At 35.6% G+C, this 25,693-nt stretch overlaps 1 protein-coding gene across 4 annotated transcripts in view; it reads right to left on the bottom strand.

Annotated features, from left to right (window-relative positions):
- The window catches only part of VAPB (VAMP associated protein B and C), a 182,922-nt gene that overhangs the window by 23,264 nt on the left and 133,965 nt on the right, over positions 1-25,693 (bottom strand). For 3 of the 4 annotated variants that reach the window (XM_074210352.1, XM_074210348.1, XM_074210349.1), the window contains exons 3-4: positions 10,188-10,265; positions 8,404-8,556 (exon numbers count right to left, since the gene is read on the bottom strand). In XM_074210352.1, coding sequence (XP_074066453.1) covers positions 8,404-8,556; positions 10,188-10,242 — 208 coding nt within the window. In that variant the 5' untranslated portion in view covers positions 10,243-10,265. The remainder of the gene's footprint in view (positions 1-8,403; positions 8,557-10,187; positions 10,266-25,693) is intronic. The other variant, XM_074210350.1, reaches the window with a different exon arrangement.

Below are 25,693 nucleotides of genomic sequence, written 5' to 3'. Positions count from 1 at the left end.
TTGGATTTGAACCCAGGTAATTCCTAACTCCAAGGCCAGTACTCTATCCACTGCATCACCTAGCCACCCCTGGAAAGCATATATTTAGATGGGCTAAAAAGAGAAGGCATCTGGCAATTCAGCAATTATTACCAACTTTTGTTTGCTCTGGATTTTAAGTCTGATCTTCGAAAAAAAAAAAAAAGCAAGTAATTCAAATTCTCCCTCCATTATTTCCACTTGACTATATTCAGTTTCCTAAGGTCCAAAAAATACAAGCTTCTATAAAATAGTGAGAACAATAGACGAGTCAAAAGACTTGGAATTAGTAGTTCAACCACTTTAAGATGTGGGTAAATTATCCAACCTTTCTAAATCTGATTCTTCACCAACAAAATGGGAATAACTGTTATCTCTATCTGAGGTTAAGTGAGACAATGTCTGCAATGAGACAAACTACAAACCAGAAAGCATGTACACTCCATATACATAAACATGCATACACAGAGGTAATTCAAACCCAACCTAAGTTTAATGCTTGGGGGTGAGGTTGAAGAGGTCAAGGTCTTGGTCTCTATTTCAGTTAGGGAGGGTCACTTAATTTTCTACAGAGAAAATTCTCCTCTCTTAAATGACTGTTATACTTTCTAATTTAGGTCTCTTCATTTAAGACTGTATGACAGAATATGAATGGATAGACACCCAAATCACCACCACTACAAATGCCAGACAAATGCTACTCATTTATGGAATTGAGTGACCAAATACAGAAATCATCCTTTCACCTAAGGGGCACATTTTAATACACTTGGCTCATTCAAAGGGTAACAATTCATTTTGCCTTATTTTGTGATGTGGATCATTTTTTTAAAAAACAACAACAAAAATGACACCAAAACAAATAAAGCTCTCTGACCCCCTCATGCCAACAGCTGCTTTTCAATCCTTCGATGAAAGGTACTCTAGAGTTCAAAGTAACATGATATCATGAGTCTTAAATTTTCTTGAACCATTAGGTAAGCTCCCTTGAATATCAGATTAACCTGAAAGCTGAGAAGTCCTGATGGCGCTTTATGTGACTACCCGACAGCTAGGAAGCCTGGCTTCCCCAGATCACATCACTGATTTATAGAATTCCCAAAGCTAGTCCCCTGGCCAGCTGAATAACCAGATAACACCAATCTCCAGAGAGTAGGGAAGAGTTGGGAGACGGAGAGACAATTAGGAAAAAAGATAAATTTGAGATACTGACACACACACAACATAAGATATCTACTCCTTTATCTCAAGGATTTTCAAAAATGAGAGAAAAATAATGCTCAGTCTAGATGCTTCTTTATCATATGCTGCAACATTCCTTGTGGTGGTAGGGCAACAGTAAAAATATCAAGTAGAATTTTATATTATATTTTATATAGCATATACTAATATATAGTATTGCAGAATACATTTTTTATATATCCTCTATAGAAAAAGGAAATATCTACTTTTTTAAGACGCTATACCAGAACTCAATGGGGAAACTCCCTCATCCAAATCAATTGAATCTGCAATTTAGTCTTAGAAAGTTGCTTGAGGCACTGAAAGAAGTAACTGGCTCTTGAAGTGGCTCCAGGATAGTATGATTCAGAAGACAGATTTGAATCCAGGTCTTCTTGATTCTAAAGCTCTCAATTCCCTATGTCACACAGCCTCTTATACATGTATTTCTCAACACATTTAAAATCTAGTAAGCAGTTCTAACATGCTGGAAAGAATACTGGATTAGAGTTCAACAGATCTAAATGATACAAGTCACTGTCTCTGGGCTGCAGCTTCATCTGTAAAAAAATAGAGTTCACCTGGCCTAGATGGTCTCTAACTTCCCTTTCATCTTGTATTTTCAGTGGTTCTTTTCTCTGAGGACTAACTTTTAAGTAGCATATGGATTATATTTTCTTTTAATTCACCAGGCAATGCTCTTTCTAAAATGACACCTTGACGTGAAAATTCCTTCTTTCCTTCCTTCCCATTTTTTTAAGTTAAGATTTTCGTTCTTCCTAAAGGTAGAGTTAATTCCTTACAATCAAGCTTCTTGATGGAAACATCTCTCTAAGTTCACTAATGTCCCATTTATTGTTCAATCTAATTATCTTTTGCTACTTTTGTAGAGAAGATGGAGATATATGCATAGAATACCATCAGATGAATTCAGAACTACCTGGATGGCTAGATTCAAAGAATATTTATTCATACTCAATGTCAAAATGACAGGGATCTCCAGGAGTATCCAGGATTTCTGTGCTTGGTTTTGGTTTAACGTTTTTTTTAATCAATTATTAGATAAAGGCCTAGATCTCATTAGCTGATGATAAGAAACAACACTTGGAGAAAAAGTTAATATATAGTAGAGGAAATAAGGAATTCAAAAGATTTTTGACAGGCTATTAATCTTCAAAAGAGAGGCTTGTTGGGTATGTCATAATGGGGGTTCCTTTTGTATGAATCTGACTTCATAGTCATGAAGTCCCTCCCAACTTCCAAATTTTGTTCTATTGCTCTCCCTTGTTCATGCCTAGAATAGACACCTTCAACCTGCAATGCTCACCTTTCTTAGATCCTCAGAGATGTCTTCCTAGATTCTTTCCTCCTAAAATTGCTTTGTACTAATTTTATTTTTATACTTATGGGGTTATATGGGGTTTTTTGTAGCCACATCACCAAGCACAGTATACTGAATACAGCAGATACTTAATTTTGTATTAAGCATATTATGATGACTTTTAAAGAACATAGTAATTAGCAGTGAACATCATGTTAATGGCCATAGTCTTTCTCCTCCAACTTCATTATGGGTAAAATAAAGGACTTGGCTATAAAAATCAGTAATTCTAACCTGCTGCTGGTGATCGTTCTCAAATTCTATTCGGACAACAAGAATGCTTTAAAAGGTACTTTTAGGAGTAAGTAGCAGAAGCAAGGAAAACAAGGCCAAATTCCATTCTTTCTAAACCATCTGGATTCTTATCATTATTTAGTTGAACCTATGTCTTTCCCCACTTTTTTTTTTGACATCTTTGGAATATAGAATTATCAGGGGATTGCTAGATCAAAGGATATACAGTTTTATAATTCTTTGGGTATACTTCCAATTTGCTCTCCAAAATGGTTTACAGCTCCACCAACAGTAAATTAATGCCTCAGTTTTCCCACAACCTTCCAATTTCTAACATTTTCATTTCTGGTCTTATTAGTCACTCTGCTAGATGATGTGAGATAGATTTTTTCAAGAGTTGTTTTACCCGGCAATTCTCTGATCAAGTTATTTAGAGCATTTTTTTCATAACATATAGCTTTAATTTCTTTAAAAACTGTCTATTCATATCTTTTAACTATTTATCAACTGGGGAATGACTTGTATTTTTAAAAATCTGACTCAGTTCTCTATATATTTAAGAAATGAGGTCTTTAACAGAGGTATTTATTGCAACCCCCCCCCCCCGTTTTCTGCATTCCTTGTAATTTTGGTTGCATTGGTTTTGTTTGTGTAAAACCTTTTTTAATTTTATATAATCAAAATTATTTATTTTACCTTTTGTCATGATCTTCTGTGATTCTAAAATCTAGCTATAAATCTGACAGATAAATTATTCCATACCCTCTTAATTTGCTTATGGTATCACTCTTTGTGTCTAAATCTTGCTCCCCATTTTGACCTTATCTTGGTATATGGTGTGAAATTTTGATTTATATACAGTTTTCCTAGCAGTTTTTGTCAAATAATGAGTTTTTGTTTCAAAAGCATGGATATTTGGGTTTATCATATACTAAATTACAATGGTCAATCACTATACTGTAATTTGAACCTAATCTATTCCACTGATCTACTACTCGATTTCTTAGCCAGCAGCAGATTATTTTGCTAATTACATTTTATAACACAAAGATATGGTATGGTAAGACCACCTTCTTTCACTTTTTTTCATTGATTTATTTAATATCTTTGAATTTTTATTCTTTCAAATGAATGTTATTTTTTCTAGCTCTAGATAATACATTTTTGATTTTGATCGCCATGGTATTGAATACATAAATTTAGGAATTTAGGTATAACTGTCATTTTTATTATATTGGCTCAGCCTACCCATGAGTAATTAATATTTTTCTTTGTTTAGATCTGACTTTATTTGTATTTAAGTGTTTTATATAATTTCATACAGTTCCTGAGTAAAGCTTTGACAAGTAGAATCCCAAATATTTTATATTATATACAGTTATTTTAAATGGAATTTTTCTTTCTCTTGCTGCTCGATTTTCTGGTATTATATAGAAATGCTGATGATTTATGTGGGTTTATTTTGTATTCTGCCTCCTTGTTAAAGTTGTCAATAATTTCAAGTAGTTTTTTAGTTGATTCTCTTGGATTTCCTAAGTATATCACCTGCAAAGTGATAGTTTTGTTTTTTTCACTACCTATTCTAATTCCTTTAATTTCTTTTTCTTATTGCTTTAGCTAACATTTCTAGTATATTAAATAGCAGAACTGATAAAGGGCAACCTTGATTCATCCCAAACGTATTGGGAAGGTTTCTAATTTATCCTCATGCTACAGATAAAAACTTGCTAATGGTTTTAGATAAATACTTATCAATTTAAGATCCATTCAGTACTATGCTCTCTACTGTTTTCAATAGGAATGGGCTAAATATTGTCAAAGGCCTTTTCTGCATTTATTGAAATAATTATATGATTTCTGTTGGTTTTGTTACTGATATAGTCAATTATATTGATAATTTTCCTCATATTGAACCTGTCCTACTTTCCTGATATAAACATCTCCCTAGAGTCTTCCTGAAGGACTCCTGCTGACTGGCTACACTTGCTACTCTTAGATATCTCTTGCTATAATCTCTTTGCTAGTATTTTATTTAAAATTTTTAGCATTAATATTCATTAGGGAAATTAGTTTATAATTTTCTTCCCCTGAAAGGTTTTTCCTGGTCTGAGTATCTCCTCCACCATATTTTTATTGTATAAGTAATCTGGTAGACCTTACCCTATATTTTTCAATAAGTTTATATAATGTTTGGTAGAATTTGAGTCTTGTATTTGGAGGTCAAATTATTTATTTAGCTCTCATCTTTTAATTAATCCTCTATTTCATTAAATATTAATTTTTCCCCATAAAAGATGTATTTAATTTTGCTGGGTAAGTGTTTCTTGGTTGTAATCCTAACTCCTTTGTCTTTCATTCCAAGCCCTCCTGTTCTTTAATGTGGAAGCTGCCAAATCTAGTGAAATTCTGACTATAGCTCCACAATATTTGAATTGTTTCTTTTTACTTATATTTTCTATTTGATTTGTGAACTCTGGAATTTGGCTATGATGTTTCTAAGAGTTTTCATTTTGAAACCTCTTTCAGGTGGTGATCAGTGGATTCTATTTCTTTTTTGCCCTCCATTTCTAACATATTAGAGCAGTTTTCTTTTGCTAATTTCTTGAAATATACTGTCAGGTTTGGGGTTTATTTTGGGGGTAGGAGGGAAGATTATGACTTTCAGGTAGTCCAATAGATCTTATATTTTCTCTACTGGATCTATTTTAGGTCAGGTGCTTTTCGAATAAGAAATTTCACATTTTCTTCACTTTTTTGATTGTTTTATCATAGCTTCATATATCAGTCATTTCCCCCCATATGCTCAGCTCTAATTTTTAAGGAATTATTTTCTTCAGTGAGTTTTTGAATTTCTTTTTTCCAATTGGTCAATTCCTTTTTTTTTGGGGGGGGAGGTATTTTCCTCAGTAAATTTTTTGTGTATCTTATGCTATTGACCCCCCCGCCATGATTCTCCTGCATTAGTCTCATTTCTTTTCCTAATTTTTCATCTACTTCTCTAATTTGCTTTGTAAAAACCTTTTAAAACTCTTCTAGGAATTCTTTTTGGGCTTGAGGCTTTTTTTTTTCCTTTTGAGGCTTCACATGTAATCATTTAGATAGGATAATAGTTTACTCCTCTTCTACTGCTCACTTGCATAGGGGGCTTGCAGGGTTACTGGAGGGCAGGGTCCTTATCCTTACTCTCTCTCTCTGTATTAATTACTTCAGGCTTGGAATCTTGCTGCAGGACCCCTAGTTTAAGGGCTAGTTGTACTGCTGCTCTTGGATCTCTCTCTCCTCCCACCCCATGAAAAAGACTTTTCCTGCTGAGCTGGTAAACTGCTTCCCTGCCTAAATCAATTCTGAGGCAGTTTTCTAGTTGTTTGGAGGGGAATTCTGAAAGATATCAGAAGGATCCTTCTTCACTCTGCCATCTTGGCACCAGAAGATTCCCATGAGGTTTTCTTGGCAAAGATAAATGGTTTGTCATTTTCTTCTCTAGGTTTATGCAGGCAGGGATTAAGAGTCTCACCCAGGATCACACAGTAAAAGCCTGAGATCAGATTTAACTACAGGCCCACTTTATCTAATCATACCACCTAGCTGCTCCAAAATAATCTTACAAACCATTTTGTATATAACCCCTTCATTTTAGAGATGAAGAAGCTAAAGCCCAAAAGGATAAAATGAATTAGTCAAAGTCATACACTTTAGTAAATGATAGCTTAAATCTGGTCATATTTCCCCTACATATAGAGAATATTCTACCAGTGTTGTCTAAAACCTTGGTATCTCAAAGGATTTAAGTTCCATGAGAAATCTTTGATATAACAGAATGATTGTCTTGGGACAGATGAAAGAAGGAAGGTTTTCTCTTTCTTATGAATGACAAATGGAAGGAAGAGTTGGGGAAGGGTATGGAGTGAGGGCTGGGGTTCAAATAGAGTAAGAGGCAGGCAGTGATGTGGCATCAGGAGTAAGAGAGACAATGGGTGGAGGTGAAGAGACTGATACCGGAGAACCCTCATAGAAGCAGGACTAGACAGTTCACAGAAAATATATGAACATATTAAACCCTTTCTCTTCAGCAGGGTCTGAGATGCATTATTCTTGTATAACTTCTAAGTTAGAAGTGTCAGAAGATTATGCCCTTTTCCCTGATTCACTCTAATGTTATTTCAGCTTGTATCAAAAACACATATATTATTCTTTCTCAAAACTATCCTGAGCCTCTACTTTTATAATCAATACCAGTGACCATTCAAATCAGCATGTGTGTATATATATATAATATATATACATACATATATATGAATGTATTCTATCCATTCAAGCCTCAAGAGTATTCATAATGATAATAACTATATATAATACTTTAAAATTTACAAATTGCTTTAATATATTATTTCATGATACTCACTACAACTCTGGGAGACTGTTATTATTCTTCTTTGACAAATGAGGAAACTGAAGCAAAGAAGAATTATAGAATTTGCCTAGGGTCACACAGTTATAAGTATCTGAGAAAGGATTTGAATTCAGGTCTTTCAGATTACATTTCAATCAATCTATGATATCACCTAGTTCTGTGCCTCTCCCTATTCTTTCATCAAATTAGTTTGATGTAGATAATGACCACCTTTATATCACTAATAAAAACTTACAGAAGAATCCATAATATATCCTAAGAGAAATTGAAGTTATTCATTATTGAAATGTCAAAAAATTCAGCCACCTAGTTCTTCATAATTTTAAAATGCCACTCACAATTGGGACATAATACACATAGTTCTTCACAAACTCCACTTTTGAGAAAAGACCAGCATTTTCTAACAGGGAAAATAAAGTCTTCAGAAACATTTCAAATTGCCAGACTTGAATATATAGTCTAACTCCCAATAGCCTCCTCTTTCTTAACTTACAAATACAATTATAAATTACATGAGAATTAATTTCACATAGACAAAAAAAATTTCATTTAACCATTTAAACAAAGCAAAATAACCAAGCTTATTTAGGCTCTTACTGCCAAAGTACATGTTATTTTTTGAAGGACTATAAATGAACTTATCCTGAAATGAAGTCTTTATCTTTTTAAGTTTTCCCTAACCACTGAGACATGAAGGTTGAAAATATTAAAAAGGTCTTTAAAATATACAAGTAAAACCTGAGCAAGATTTTAGATTTAGAATGGGAAGGGTCTTTAGAAACTTTCTAATCTAGCTCTGCAATTCTATATAAGGAAAAAGTGAGGTGCACAAAGTGGACCTTTTGCCCAAGATTACAGACACAGGTCCTTGGATTCCAAACAAAGTATTCATTCCATTATACCGCAGAGTCTCTGAAATTTTTCTCTAAGGTCTTTTTAAAATCTAAAACCATGATCTTAAATCTTAACTGTTTTTGTTCAATTCTTTTCCTACTGCTAAGAGCTTCTTTCCTTTTTGGGGAAAGAGGGGTGGGGGAAGAAAGGGAAACAAAACAGTAGGGAGGAAAAAAGAAGATAATATCTTTAAATTTCAAGAGGCCATCCTTGAAATGTTCAGTTCTATGGTTTTGACACTTACCAGAAACATTGATTGATGTTCCTGCATCAATAATTCCACTATTGGGTCTCACACAATAACGACGGGGTGCAGTAGTCTTCACTTTAAAACATACATTTCGGTCAGAAGGGTTGCCAAGCTTTAGGTTGGTGGTCACAACATCTGTGAAGGGACCTGTGAACACAACAAAAAAATAAAAAGTTAGAAAGGCTTAGTTCAAATAACTGGTAGCTACTCATTTTTTAACCAGATGAATTTTCTTAGGGAAAGAACTATGCCTTATTAGTCATAGAGACTAAAAGGGTGCAAGTAAGTACTTCATGATATCTTTATTGTTGCTGATGATGCTAAACATTATGTTAATTTAATGGACTGTCCAAATCACATTCCAGAAATTCAGAGCTGGAAGGGGCCTAGATGCCACCTGGTTCAACCCATACTTGAAAAATGAGGAAAGGGAATCCATGTCACCTCCAAATAAAGTCCATTTTACTTTTGGACAGATCTAATTATTTTTCTTTAAACTAAAATTTGGTTCATCACTGCTCCTTGTTCTGCCCTAAAAGGTCAAGCAGAACAAGTTTGATTTTTAAGAATCTTGACAGTAGTTGAAGACCAATTTTAATTTCCCCCCATAAGTCTTCTTTTTTCTAGGACAAATATCTCTAGTTCTTTCAAATGATCTTCCTATGGCATGATCTTTCATCTTGATTGTCCTCCTTTCTAAAACATGGCACCCTAAATTGAATACTATACTCCAGATGTGGTCTAACCAGGTTAGAGTACAGTACTGTCATTATTCATCATTTTTGACTCGTTCTCTCTTTTGTTGCAATCATGTAATCACTATTCTAGTTTAAGCCCTCTTCTGCCATAGGTCTTTCCTCACTTAAATCCATCCTCCTCTACAGAGCTGCCAAAGTGATTTTCTAAAAGTTCAAATCTGACCATGTCACTCCACAACTTCAAAGGCACCATATCACTTCAAGAATCAATGATGAGGGGCGGCTAGGTGGCACAGTGGATAGAGCACTGGCTCTGGAGTCAGGAGTACCTGACTTCAAATCCAGCCTCAGACACTTAATAATTACCTAGCTGTGTGGCCTTGGGCAAGCCACTTAACCCCATTGCCTTGCCAAACAACAACAACAACAACAACAACAAAAAAAAAACACCTAAGAAAAGAATCAATGATGAACTCCTCTGTTGGGCATTTAAAGTCTCTACCAATGTGGCCCAGCCTATCTTTCTGCTAGGGTCCAAATGATTGCTTTTCCTTTTTTTTTTTTAAATAAGGAAATTGCTTTTCTTTATACACAACACCATCTTTGCTCTAGTTATCCCTCATTATAGGAATAAAGTCTCTTTATACCTCCTCCTCTTAGAATCCCTAGTTTCCTTTCAGGCTTAATTCGATGTCACCTTCTATAAAAAGTACTTATTATTCTGCTGACTCCCTCCATAACTGCCTAATGTCATTTTAGTATATGCTTATTTGAGTAGTATATACTGTGTCCCCTGACTAGGTCGTAAACTTCATGAGGGGAGGAACTCTCACTTTTGCCTCAGAATCTAGGGTTGCAAACAGCTAAAGAAGATACCATCTGATGGTTCAGAGTGAATGTAAACAGCAATTGTTTTCGTTTTGGTCAGAAACCCAGAGAGTTTTGCCTTCCCAGACTGATTTTTCTTTTTAGACGAGGTTAAAGAGGTTATTCTTTGTCTCATTTCTTTTTCATCTAGCCTTGATCACTGATTGGACTTTGCCTCAGTCAAACTGAGAGCTGTTAAAGACCTTTGCTTACAGATGTAAAGGTCTTCCACTATATCCAGGCAAATTCCAGTTGTCCTGATCCACATCTGGCCAATGAACCCAGATAGCTCTGGAAGAGAAAGTAAAGCTGGTGACTTTATATAATTCCCCCTTCCCCTAAATCCAATTCACCCTAAGGTTATGTTCTCTTTGAGAATGAAGATCAAACAACAATTTGAGCTGAGTTTTGAAGAAAGACAAGGATTCTGGGAGCCAGAAGGACAAGTATATTCCAAGCAAAGGGTAAGGGTTTGTTTCACACTGCAAAGCAGGAAAAAAGAAGATAGAGTTTGTATTAAGAGCCAGTAGGCTGATTTGGCGAGCCAGTAGAGGTCATAAAGTAATATGAAATAAAACTGTAAATATGACTTCCTCTCTCCTTCCTCTTTCTTTCCTTGCAAAAAACAAGATCATAGCTAAGAGGAATTTTAAAAATTACCTAGTTTAACGCACTTATTTTACACATGAAAAAATCCAAGACAGTTAAGTGATTTGTAGGATCATAGATTTTGAGCTAGTGGGGAACTTAAAGGTTATTTAGTTTAAATTCCCTAAGTTTATAGCTAAGAAACCAAGGTTCAATGACTTGCCTATGGTAATAAATAAAGGATAAAAAGAAATCGTGTCTATGATGTAAGGAGGAAATTGGAATACGACCACTAATATTTCATTGGGCCACATAACACCACCAATACTATATTGTCTATACCCTACATAAAGAGAATTTGGCTGTTTTTGAAGAGCAGAATTAGATGCTACAACTTAGACTTGAAATAATGTTAGTGAACAAAGGATAATCCAGTATGAAGTTCTTCTAAGGTAAAACCAGGTTATTCCAAGCTCTTTCAAAATCACCATGAAGAGAGACATACATGCACTGGACAAAAATTTAAAACATTGAGCTTCCAGCACTTTTGCTCTCCAGCTGTTGTCCTTTAATGTGCACTATGATGTGGACACACATTAAAAAGAAGAGCAAGGATTTGAACTGAGCTCTGTCTCCAAATCCAAATGTTTTCTGTACAGTTGCAAGTTGCAAAGCTGAGATGTGAATTAATATCTCTCTGGTTCCACATACATTGAGTGCTGCTGACTCTCCTACATTTTGCCATTTCTGGACCACCAAGAGTACTCACAAACCCAAATTAATATAAGCTTAAATGAAACATAATAAGGAAGCTAATTTCTGGAGGTGTGAAGGAGATATGTCTATATATGAGGAGAGGGAGTGAATTCCCAAACTAAATACAAACTATTTTTGGATTTTTATGTCACAGCTCCTACTCAAAAATTAACCCAAGTATCTACTTACAACTCCCACCTCCAATGATCTGATTCCAAGGTTAACCAGAAGATTAAAAACACCATTTACAAAACAAAATAATGCTTAGAGTGATTATTGTGGAGCAGAGAGAAACTATTTATCCAAACAACATTAACCCAGGTACCCTCAAACTGTTGTGCAGCTGTTATATGTAATGGATATAGTAAAGTCACTCAATATTCAGGAGGAAGGACAAGTAATTTCTCTACTGAGGTAGAAAGACAACTGAACAGGAGACACATCAGACATATGTTGGCTGTGTGACACTATTATTTTCTAAGATGATAAGAGAACAATCTGTCTATGTGAATTTGTATATAGGGAGTTTCCTCCCTGTGAGTTCCTTACCCCAGGTGTCAAAACATATGATACAAAGGGTAACCTCTCAAGTATTGTCAGAAGCAAATTAAATTATAACTGGGAAATATTTTACAAAATAAACATATCAATTGATGAGCATTTGTTAAATGCCTCCTATGTGGATGTGTTGGGCATACAATGACAAAAAGGAAACAATCCTAGCCCTCAAGAAGATTATATTGTATTGAAAGTCTACAAGAGGCCCTCTACACCCTTCCTCAGAAATACACTTGAGAATGAGGCTCTGGTATTGCTCTGTTAGAGTTTCATATATACTATCTCTTTATTATTATATCAGTTTATAGGTTCCAGGCTCAAATCTCAGATCCAAGATTTATTAGGCTTTCTACCCTGAACTTCTCTCAGGTCTAAATTTCCTTATTTATGGCAAATAATTTTTTTTAAGTTTTTTCAAGGCAAATGGGGTTAAAGTGGCTTGCCCAAGGCCATGCAGCTAGGTAATTATTAAGTGTTTGAGGCGGGATTTGAACTCAGGTGCTCCTGACTTCAGGGCTGGTGCTTTTGGTGCTTTATCCACTGCACCACCTAGTTGCCCCAAATGCCAGATAATTTCTAAGGTCCCTTTTAGCTTGGGATCCTATGACCCAACCTTATCCTCTGCTCCCAATCTCCCAACACTTCATGATTACTCAAGCTATCAAACTTAGCTGGGGATGGGACCAAGCAGGGGATGAGTAAAATAAATTACAAAATTCTCACATCCAAGAGTAAGACAAAACAAAAAACAACCCATATTTTTCGAGGTGAAAGACAATCAAAAATTAAAATTTCCTGGAAATGGCAAATTTGGGAAGGGGTGGGGCCTGGAATTTATTTTTCTCATAAACACCAGGAAAAGGTGTCTAGGAAGACTTTCCAATTTGATTACTAGAACTATCTTTTCAAAGAGAGTTAGTTATTTACTTAGAACAAGAGTCAGTTATAAAATGGGAAGTTCAAGTGAATCTCCCAGTAATCAGTGCATCCCTCTGCCCCATATTTCCTCTATATGTTCTTTATCATATCAACTTGGATTGTCCTCAGAAGAATGTAGGCTCCTTAAGTATAGGAACCTCAGTGCCCAGCAAATAGTATATACATATATACAGAATTACAGATTCAGAAGTGGAAAGGACTTTACAAACTCCTGAGTTCACCTTTTCAGATGAGAAGGAGGCACAGAAGTGATTTGCTCAGGGTCATAATGAATACCTCATGTCTGAGGCAGGATTTGAATTCAGGACTTTCCAGTGTTCTACACACTATACCAAGTTGCTTCTATTTAATAAATATTGATTGGACTACATTGAGATTGGAATCTTTATAGCACTTATTTCAGAGGTTTGTAAACTCCAGTACCTTATTAAATTACCCTGCTTCCTTTTAAGCCAGAGAGCTTTAATTCTGAATTTAAAAATTGATAATAATCCCAAATACATCAAAACACCTCTAAACCTATATATTACTAATGAGAACAGTTATTGTTGTTGTTCAGTTGCTTCCAACTCTCCACAACCTCATTTGTGATTTTCTTGGCAAAGATAAGGGAATGATTTGTCATTTCCTTCTCCAACTCATTTTACAGATGAAAAACTGAAGTGAACAGGGTTAAGTGACTTGCCCATAGCTAATAAGTGTCTAAGGACAGATTTGAACTCAGGAAGATGAGTTATTCCTGGTGCCCATTCCAGTGGTCTATCCACTGCGCCACCTTACTGTCCTTTAAGTCTTTACTTTAGTCCAATTAGTTCTCCCCCAGGCAAAAGAAAAATGCAGAACCTATTTAAAAGTGTTTTTTCCATTATATTAATTCCTTCTTTTAAAAACCCATAGAAAGGGGTGGCTAGGTGGCACAGTGGATAGAACACCAGCCCTGGAGTCAGGAGTACCTGACCGGCCTTAGACACTTAATAATTACCTAGCTGAGCAGCCTTGGGCAAGCCGCTTAACCCCATTTGCCTTGCAAAAACACACACACACACACACACACACACACACACATAGAAATCATTATTGTTCAAAGTATCTACATCTCATCTCTGTCTCCTGGCTTCTTTGTATAAGAAGCTGTTCAAGGTCCTCTTTTTTTGGTGTCTTCCCTCTGAAATCATGACCATTTCATGCTCATTTATCTTTTCTGCAGATAGTTGTTTGCTTATGATTGCCTTGAGAACAATGTTTTTTGCCCTTCTTTGTATCTCTAGCACTAAGCAAAGTGTCGAATACAGCATGTAATTAATAAATGCTATGTGAGTGTAGGACTATATTTTATTGGAAGGTAAGCTTATTAAAGGCAGGGGATTTTTATCTTTCTAGAGGCAGCTTAGCTTGGTGGTACAGTGGATAGAAAGTTGAACCTGAAGCTGGGTAAGCTATTTCAACTCCAGCCTCAGACACTGACTAGTTCTGCAAATTAATGGCAAATCATTTATCTGGTCAGGTTCAGTTTTCTCATACTTTAAAATGATGATAATAACAGCCCCTGCCATATAAGGTTTGTACAAGCACTTTAACATTAATCTCATTTTGGGGCGGCTAGGTGGCGCAGTGGATAGAGCACTGGCCCTGGAGTCAGGAGTGCCTGAGTTCAAATCCAACCTCAACACTAGGTAATTATTATTATTACCTATCTGTGTGGCCTTGGACAAGCCACTTAACCCCATTGCCTTGCAAAAAAAAAATCATCTCATTTGATCCTTACAACAACCTTGTGGAAGTAGGTTCTATTATTATTCCCATTTTACATATAATATAACTGAGGCAGAAGTTCTGTAACTTTAGTCTTCAGAGCTCACACAGGGTCAACCAATAAGTCAAAGGAGTACTTGAAATTGTCTTGATTGGGTATCTCCTTTCCACATGTCATCCTAGATAGCATATCTCAACCACAATTTGTCAACATTATCCACATTTCTTGGGTGGGGATCTGGACCTGTAATTTTATTTATGTACTATAGAAACTTCCCACTCAGAAGGTAAGGTCTGTAACTTCAAGAATAAAACAGTTGCCTACAGGAGCTCTGAGAAGTTAAATGACTATCCCAGATTCATACACCTAGTATATATATATATGGTGCAACACTTGAACCCAGACCTCTACAACTCCAAAACTTACCCTTGTTGCTGAAAACAGTAGGCATTTGAAAACTGTTTGTTACAAGGAACTACACAGTATTTTCCTTATATAAAGCTATGAGATAGAACATGTTATTCTATTTGACAGATGAGGAATATAAAGTTTCAGAAGTCTGATTGGTGTCAGACAATCAGGACTTGAACTCAGGTTCTCAAAGTAAAGATGCTCCTTTCTAAACCAAAATGATCAAAGTTAAATTAGCTGAACATATTGTTGCACAGGAAAATTCATCTCAAACACATTTTTCAAGCAAGATGAAAAAAACATGCCAAATCTCATGACCTTTTTCTAAGTCTCTTCCTGGATGTACTCTAGGACACTGTTCTCACTAGTTATCTTCCAGCCATGTGACTACTCTTTCTCAGACTCCTTTTTTAGATCTTCATCCAGGGTACGTCCACTAATGTGTACCCCCCCCCCCCAGTCTTTGCCCTTGTCCTGTACTCTATCTCTCCAAGCATACTATCTCATTTGGTGATCTCATCAACTCTCAGGGGTTCAGTGTTAGAAATCAGACACTCAAACATCTTTTGACAATTAGCAAAATGAAGCTTACTTAGCTGTAATATAGAAAAGATTTTCAACAAAAGATAAAACAGGGGGTGACTAGGTGGCAGAGTGGATAGAGCACCAGCCTTGGAGTCAGGAGGACCTGGGTTCAAATCCAGCCTCAGACACTTAATAATTACCTAGCTGTGTGGCCTTGGGCAAGCCACTTAACCCCATTTGCCTTGCAAAAACCTAAAAAAAAAAAAGATAAAACAGTGCAGATAGCTGTCTCTTGCCCTTTCCCTGACCCAATGACTGCTATGCAACCTTACCCCATCCAAACTTTACCCAACTTTTCCTATTATTCTGTGTACATTCTTCCACCATTCTTCCAAATACCCAGGATTGTAACCTAAAGGTTATTTCCCGCTTTTTCATGCTAATTTTTGCACTCATTGTTTCGAATTTGATATTAGTATGTTATGTTTTGCCATGTTCTGTCCAGAAATGGCTTTTCCATATTAGTCATTTTGTACAAGACAAACAAAAAAAAAAAAAAAGAAAGGAAAGAAGGAAGGAAGGAGGAAAGGAAGGAAAAAATCTGGCTCCTCCCAACCTTTCCAGACTTCATACACTTTACTCCCCCCCTCTATAACTCTTTGATCCAATAAGTTTACTTACTTTTTGTATTTCCCCATGTATAAGATGCACCCTTTACAGAAAAATTTGGGGTCTAAAAACTGGGAGTGTCTTGTACAGTGATTGTAGATTTTGCTATCTGCATTTCCCGTTTTTTCATGCTTATTTTTGCACTCATTGTTTTGCATTTGATATCAGTACATTAGGTTATGTTTTGCCATGTTCTGTCCAGAAATGGCTCAGAAAGATTTTTGTACAGTGCTAAATTCAAGTTAAAAGTGATCCAGTCTGCAAAAGTAAATTGTGCTGCTGAACCCAAGTTGATCCTCCTCCAACTGAGAAAGTAATCCAAGACTGACTGTGGGAAGAAGAAACCCTTCTGAAAATGCCCCGGCAGAAGGTCAAGAAAGGCAAGTCAGCCAAATGGCCTGATTCTGAGAAGGAATTGAAGAGATCGGTTGAAGAGCAAAAGGCCATTGGAATTCCTGTGTCCACAGATGGTTCAGAATGAGGTCAGAAGAATTCCTGATGAAAAAGAAATGACTGATTTCAAAAGAGGACACAATTGGTGCTTCAGGTTCATGAAACATGAGTCCAGGCACCAGATTTGCCCAGGGAGTGCTTGTAGTCAACCACAGACCAGAGCACAGGCAAGAGAACAGTCAGATCCTCTCCTGAGACAGGGTTTCGTCATCAAACACAAATGAGGACGAGCTAATAGATGGTAATTTTGACAGTGATGAGGAGTTGTATGAATTTTATGATGAATAAAACTTGAGTTCAATAACTTTATGCAATACATTTTTTTCAAATTTCGGGCCCCCAAATTAAGGTGCATCTTATACATGGGGAAATACAACCTCTCACTCACTTCGACAACCTGATTAGCAAGTTTTGGCATTTCTACCTTCACAACACCTCTAGTACTTCCCTTCTCCTCTTTCATACAGTAGGTCCTCAATACCTCTAAGCCTGAATTACTCTAACATCCTTCTGGTTGATCTCTCTGCATCAAATCTCCCAATACTCTTATTTTACCCTCCACTTGTCTATTAAAGTGATTTTCCTAAAGTGATGAGCAGCATGACAGCCTTATACTAAAAATCTAGTAGCTCCCTCTTCACCACAGGATTAAATGCAAGTCCTTTCTTTTAAAAAGGCAGCAAACTTATTTTTTATTTATTCCCCCCCACATATGATAAAACACTATTAAAACTGTTTTTTAAAGTTCCAATTCCAAACTCTATCCTTCCTTCCCTTCCCCATGATGGTAAGCAATCCAATATTGGTAATATATATGCAATCATGTAAAATTTTTCCATATTAGTCATTCTTTTAACATACCATGCTACCTCTGGGGCTCCAAATAAATACATGTCTTTTGGCTTGCACTTATAATTGCATGGGAGATAACTCCTACTGATACTTACTTTTTTTAACCCCTCCCCCCAAAAGAAAAAAGTTATAAGAATGGCTATTGTTTGATCAGATTTCAGCATTCCCTCACATCCAATTCATATGCATGTCATGGCATCGTCTCCCTGATGTCATGGTCTTCAAGAGCAAAGGACAAATATCATCATCAGTCTTACACAAAGAACAGAGCTGGGTCTCAGGGTCAACAAGACCCAGCCATCTCAAGTCCTAATTGATACAAATTGGCTATATAAGACAATTCTCTAAAACAGAATTGCTGTTGGAAGAATATAAGTTCCTTGAGGACAGAAACTATTCAATTTCTGTATCTAATATCCTCAGTACCTAGCTTGCAGCAGTCCCTTAAGAAATGCTGATTACCTGACTAAAATATTTCGAACATGGAAGAAGGATGAAACATGTTTTATTTGACCTCAAAAGGAAAGGTAGATGTTACTGGGGGGGGGGGGGGATAGCAGATCAAACTGAGGATCACCCAAAGGACAATGAGAAGTCACATACTGGGTATGAGAAGATTGAGTCATATCAAAGAATCATGTGGGAGATGCTGTGTAAAGTATAACAAATAAAAGCATGATTAAAAATGGATATGCACCAGTTATATAGTGAAAGTAAGGATGACTGGTATGGGACAATGATCTTCCTGTGATGTCAGGGTGGAACCCCCTCTGGCAAACCTTTGATAAGACACAGACTACAGTCATACAAGATAGGCAGGAATGTATCCGCTGGGTGCTGAGTCATAAGAAACAAAGAGAGACATATGAGATCACAAAGTCACTAGAATATTAAAGTAGTAAAATAAGGAAAGAAGTCCTAGAATCACAGTTCAATAAGGAAATGAGAGAAGAAGAGGAAAGAGGGAAAGATACAAGGAGTTAAAAGTTCAAGGATAGGCTGATGATTTTGAGGTGAGGGAATAAATGAAATTCATGCTTTTGCTATGGTTGGACTAGATTCACTTCAACCCATACTAACTGAATTGATTGTGGCCTCAGAGATTCTATATGCTAAAATACAAGTCATCAAATATTTATTTTCATTTCACCAAAGGAAAAATTTCAAAAGTTGCATTAGAAAAAATTTTTTTTCCTTTTGAAAAGTCAGGGATGATTAGAAAAATATAACCACATTTTCCAAGAAGGCAAAATTATGGCCAAGTTAAATTTCTCAACTTTTAACATGGGCACCATCTGAAACATGAAGGGAAGAAGGTAAGGAAAGAACAATGAAATGCCTAGTACAATCCCTATGGTCTTAATTTCTTCTTTTAATTATATGAATTATGTTCTTTATATGATCCTAATGATGTTCTTATGCATGAAACAGCTATAGATATTTCTCCCCTTTTTAGATGGCTTCAATCAAAAGCTGGATGACTATTTGTTTAGTATAAAAGGAATTCTTTTCCAGGTATGAGTTAGACTAGATATCTACCTACATCCCTTCTAATCCTGAAATTCTCAGTATATAAAATTGGGCAATCCCATTATTTCAATTATTCCTCAAAGCAAATCCATGTGACAGGTAGAGAAAGTATCTCCTTTTTACAGATTAGTTAAACTGAAGCTAGGAGAGACTCAAGGCAGATAGGTCTAGAGTCAGGAAGACCCTAGTTCAAATTCACTTCACAAATTCAAATTCACAGACACTCCCTTGGCAAGTCACTTAACTTTGTAAATGGGAATAATAGCACTTAAACTCAGGGTATCAAATGAACTGTATAAAGCACTTAACTCAGTGTTTAGCACATTAATAAATGCAAGACCTCTCCCTTACCCACCTCCTCAATGATACATCCACAGTCACAGTATAAGGATGTATGTGAACTAGACAGAAAATAAAAGGTCATGTAACCTCAAAGTCTGGGATTCTTTTTTTTTTTTTGAAGGTTTGGGAAAATGGGAGTGGTGAGGGTAGATGGGGCAAAAGAAGAACACCTCTTTTAATTACTTTAAAGGAAAATATTTTCTTTTGGAGGTAAGACCTTTGGTTTTATGGGTGTAGGAGCTCCATGTGATAACTCTTTCTTACCACAGTAGATCTATATCTTTTCTACAACTAATCTTATCATTCTGCCAAAGGATACTGAAAAGTTAGCTCATAAATCACAAAACATATTGGAGAATGGATTTTAACACAGGTAGAAGGTGAATTTTCTGTCTATTATGGTCTAATGCTTCTCCAAAAAAAAGGAAGATTAGGAATCATTTCTCAAATATAAATCATAACTCTGACATTTAAATAACACTTTTTAATAATGATTCTTCTGAGAAATGAGGCAGACTGTAGTGCCACTTGTATCATTCTTCTTTATCCCCATGGCCACAACTTTAGAGCTGGTCTCTCATCACCTCATGCCTAGACTATTGGCACTAGAAAGCTCTGCCTGTCTGAAGTCTCTCCCCACCCCAAACCATACTTCATTCAGACACCAAAGTGATTTTCCTAAAGCACAGGTCTAACCATCTACTATAATTTCCAGGATCAAGTACAAAATCCTCTGTTTGGCTTTCAAAGCCCTTCACAACCTAGTCCCTTCCTCCTTTCCAATTTTCTTAGTATATCTTACTCTCTGCTAGACCAATGGCATCTGTCTATAACCAAGATACTCCATCTCTCAGCTGTCCTCCATGCTAGGAATATTCCTTCTTCATCTCCATCTCCAGACTTCTCTATTTTCCTTCAACTCCCATCAAAAAGTCCATCTTATACAGTAAGCCTTTCCTAAACCCTCATTTCTAGTACTTTACTTCTTTTCATTATGTCTTTTTTATTCTGCATATAGTCTGTTTGTCCATAGTTGTTTGCTTGTTGTCTGTCCCATTAAATTGGGAGCTTTACGGGTTGTATTTCATTGCTTTTTGTTTAACACAGGACGTAGCACATACAACGAACTTAAGTGTTTACTGTCTCCCATTTTACAGATAAGGAAATTGAGACTTGGAACTATGTAGCAGGTGTCACTGCTAAGATCCAAACTCAGGTCTTTTGACCCAAGTTCAACATTCTTTCTATTAGAGCAACCTGCTTCTGGTGAGCAAAGAAGAGAAAAGGAAATCCTTTAACTTCTTGAACCTGCAGATAGTGTTAAAACAGTAGATATGCAAGTTTTAGGTCTTTGAAAAAAGTTGTGCTCTAGCAAATGTCTCAAAATGATTTAGTCCAAGTTGAAATATAAAGAATAGATAGATAGATAAATAAATAGAGCAGAGGAGATTAATTGTGCTTTGTAATAGAAAAAAATGCAAAGGAAGGTGGCTTAGCTATAATGGATCTAAAACTATATTATAAAGTAGCACTCATCAAAACTATCTGCAACTGGCTAAGAAAGAAAGTAGATTAGTGGAATAGATGAGGTACAAAAGTGGTTAATGACTATGGTAACTTATTGTTTAATAAACACAAAGACAAAACTGTTGGGAAAACTGAAAAAATAATATGGCAAAAACTGGGAATAGACCAAAATCTCACAACCTGTAACAAGATAAGGTTGAGGTACAGGACTGAGACATAAAGGGTGATGCCATAAATCAATTAGAAGAACAAAAAATAGTCTATCTGTCAGATCTATGGAATGGGGAGAAGTTTAGACCAAAGAAGAGGTAGAGAACATAATAAATTGCAAAATGGATAATTTTGACTATATTAAATTAAAAAGTTTTTGTAACAACAAAGACAATGTAACCAAGATTAAAAGGACTGTAGAAAGATGGGGAAACAATTTTCACAGCTAGTGTTTCTGATAAAGGACTCATTTATAAAATACATAGAGAACTGACTCAAATTTAAAAGAAAATTAAGTCATTCTCTAATTGCTAAATAACCAAAGGATATGAACAGGCAGTTTTCAGAAGAATAAATTACTATAGTCATATGAAAAAATGCTCCAAATCATTATTGATTAGAGAAATGAAAATTAAAACAACTGAGGTACCATCTCATAATTAACAAATTGGCTAAAATGACAAAAAAGGAAAATAGTCAATGTTAGAGAGGATGTGGGAAAATTGGGACCCTAATGCACTGTTCGTGGAATTGTAAACTGATCCAGAGACCAGTTTGGAATTATGCCTAAAGACCAATAAAACTGTGCATACCCTTTGATCCAGTAATATCACTTCTTGGTCTATATCCCAAAGAGATAAGAAAAAAGAAGGGGGGGGGGGAAGATCCATATGTACAAAAACATTTATAGCAGCATTTTTTTTGTAATGACAAAGAATTGGAAATTGAGGGGATTCCCATCAATTGGGGAATGGCTGAACAAGTTATTGTATATGAAATTTATGGAGAAAAATAGTATTTGTCCTTCATTTTCGAAGAATGCCATGACATCAGGGAGATGATGTCATGACAAGCATGTGAATTGGATTTGAGTGAGTGGGTGCTGTACTAAGTTATCAGTCTCACTTTTTCCTCCAGAGATATCTAGGTCCAGTGGCCAGATATGAATCAGGACAAATGGAGATAGTCCTGGATTTGAATTCAGGTCCTCTTAACTTCAGAGTCAGCACTCTGCCTACTGTGCCATCTAGTTGTCTTTCAATGTTATGGAGTACTATAGTTTTGTAAGAAAAAAATGAACTGCTTGACTTCAGAAAAGTCTGGAAAGACTTAGATGAGCTGATGCTGAATGAAGTGAGCAGAACCAGGAGAACACTGTACACATTAACAGCAACATTGCAAGATGATCAATTATGATGGACACAGCTCCTCTCAGCAGTTCAGTGATCAAGGGCAATCCTGAGAAACCTGTTAAGGAAAATGCCATCCATATCCAGAGGGAAAAAAACAATGATTCTGAATGCAAAGCAAAGCATACTATGTTCATTTAAAAAAAACTTTTTATGTTTTTTTTCTTATGTTTTTTCTTTTAGTTCTAATTCTTCTTTCATAACATAACTAATATGGAAACATGTTAAACATCATTAGACATATACAACCTATATCAGATTGCTGTCATAGGGAAGGGGAAGGGCAAGGGAAGGAAGGATGACAGAAAAAACTGTGAATCTCAAAAGTTTGCATGAGAATAAATGTTGAAAACTATCTTTGGATTTAACTGGAAAAATAAATAAAAATATATTTTAAAAAAGATAACTGTGCTTTGGGGAAAGTGACTAAATTACGTTAAATCTTTAAATGCACTATTTAAATTTCAGAAGTTCATTGTCTTAAAGATTCTCCAGCCCTTTGCCAAATGCAAACCATGCAATTCTCTGAGGCAGAAAGATTCCCATGCTTTCTTCTTTCCCTCCAGGATGACCCACAGAACAAGGACAAGCATCTTCTAGGTCCCCAATCAATACCTTTCCTCTCCCTCACCATCCCTTGGTCTAATTTCCTCAAAAATATGTACAATAATTATTCTGGTACTAACTTGTTCTACATGAACAAAAGAGCTCCCTTCTCTGAAGAGATGCCCAAGGTTGTCAAAGGTGGCCTAATCGGCTGGATTGGTTTCTCTATGCCCCAAATGTAGATTCCCAAGTGATTTCTCACACACACACACACACACACACACACACACACACACACACACAACCTTCTACCCTTACAGATATATAATATAAACATTTTTACATCAGGTCCACAAAGTAAAAAATTTAAGCAGATTTTAGGGGGTAAACATTTTCTTTTTGTTTTTGCAAGGCAGTAAGTTAAGGTTAAGTCACTTGCTTGAACGAATTTGAACTCAGGTCTTCCTGATTCCAGGGCCAGTGCTCTATTCATTGTGCCTTAAAATTAGGAAAAAATCTATCCAAGACTAAAGGCACTAGGGAAAAAAAAAATCTTTTTTTAATCCAATTTTTCTAATTCATCCATCAGTTTACACATTAAATCAATATTTTAGAAAGAAAAAATATATACATTCTAAGCAATTAATTTGATTGGTTTTGAAAGCGGCATACATTTTGTTCCCATCCTGACGAGAGACACTATTGGAAACACATCATTTTGAAATTGTCACTTTATAAACAATTCCACCCCACCACACATAGAAATCCAAAAACAAGATTACTTCATTAACTTTTTATAATATCCCTTTGAGTTTTGTAGTCATGAAATACTATATACCATTACAGTGAAAGAGAAACTGAGGCAGTTAAAAATTTCTTAGAAAATTATTTGTTTAGTTGCACAAAACCCCTGAAGTTTGGGACGGTGTATCCTCCATCCTGGAAGTAGAAGTCAAGCTTTAACAAATTGTTAAAAGTCAAGAAATAGGCTGGAAAAATGAATAAACAACAGAAAAAATTTCTGACCAGAGAAAGCTACTATGGCGACATGCAAGATCAAAAGATCAGGAGATAATAACGTTAAACCCTAACATCAAAAGTCTACAAGAAAAATATGAATGAGTCCAAAAAGCATTTTAAAAAATAGTAGAAGAAAATTGGTAAGAGAAGAATGATGATAGAAAATCATGGAAAAAAAGAGCCAACAGTTTGTTAAAAAGGAAATACAAGAAACACTTTAGAAAATATCACCTTACAAAACAGACGAGGCCAAATGGTAAAAGAGGTACAAAAAGACAATGAGGAGGGAAAAAAGCGGAATTGGTCAAATGGAAAAAGAGGAACAAAATTCATGGAAAGAAAAAAAAACCCTTAAAAAAGCAGAATTAGCCAAATGGTAAGGGAGGCATAAAAGTTCCCTGAAGAAAACAATTCCTTAATAATTAGAATTGAGCAAATGAAAGCTAATGACTTAATAAGAAATCAAGAAATAATAAAATGAAATCAAAGGAATGAAAAAATATAAGATTATGTGAAATACCTCACTGGAAAAACACATAACCTAGAAATTAGATTCAGGACATATAATTAAAAAAAAATTACTGGACTTCCTGAAAGCTATGATTAAAAAAAAAAAAACAAACTTAGCATCTTTCAAGAAATTAGGAAAGAAAATTCCTTCCTAGAACCAGGGGGTAAAATAGAAAATGAAAGGCTCCAAGAAGATTCCAAATGAAATTCCAAATGAAAGAGATTCCAAAATGAAAACTGCCAAGAATACTATAATTAAATTCCAGAACTCTCAGGTCAAGGAAAGAATAACACAAACAACCAGAAATCAACAATTCAAATATTGTGGAGCTACAGTCAGAATAATACAGGATTTAGCAGCCTGTATATTAAAGGATTGGAGGACTTGGAATATGATATTCCAGAGAGCAAAGTAGCTAGGGATTACAACCAAGAATCACCTACCCAGGGGTGGCTAGGTGGCACAGTGGATACAGCACCAGCCTTGGAGTCAGGAGTACCTGAGTTCAAATCTGGCCTCAGACACTTAATAATTACCTAGTTGTGTGGCCTTGGGCAAGCCACTTAACCCCATTTGCCTTGCAAAAACCTAAAAAAAAAAAAAAAAGGAATCACCTACCCAGCAAAATTAAGTATAATCCTTCAAGGGGGGAAAAGAGAACATTTAACAAATTATGGGAATTTTATGCATTCTTGATGAAAAGACCAGAGCTGAATGGAAAAATGTTACTTTCAAATACAAAATCAAGAGGCATAAAAAGGTAAACAGAAAAGAGAAATCATAAGGGACCTAATAAAGTTAAGCTGTTTAGATTTACATGTTCCCATTACATGGGAAGCTGATACTTATAATTCATAAAACCTCTCTTATTAGGACAGTTAAGGCAGATGGCACATGAGTGAGTTAAATATAAAGGGATAATAGCTAAAAAAAATAAAGGGACAAGAAGAATGCATTGGGAGAAAGGAAAAGAGGGAGGAATATTAAGAAAAAGCTTCTACAATGGAGAGGAAGATGGGGAATGTGGAACCTTACTCTCATTAGAATTGGTTCAAAGAATGTATAATAACAAACACTCAATTGAGTATAGAATCTATTTTAATCTACAAGAAGAGAATGGGAATAAAGAAAGGAAGAAAGAGTGTACACTGGAGGAGGCAGTAGTCAGAAGTAAAACACTTTTGAGAAGAGACAAGGTGAAAGGAGGGAGGAAAGAATAAAATGGGGGGGAGAATATCATAACTGAAAAAATTTGAAGCAATTTTCTCTAATAAAGACCTCATTTCTCAAATACAGAACCAAGTCAATTTCTAAAAATTGGAGTCATTCCCCAATTGAT

This window comes from Macrotis lagotis, chromosome 1, assembly GCF_037893015.1.
Source record: "Macrotis lagotis isolate mMagLag1 chromosome 1, bilby.v1.9.chrom.fasta, whole genome shotgun sequence".
NCBI lineage: Eukaryota > Metazoa > Chordata > Mammalia > Peramelemorphia > Peramelidae > Macrotis > Macrotis lagotis.
This window is presented reverse-complemented; position numbering and strand designations above follow the sequence as displayed.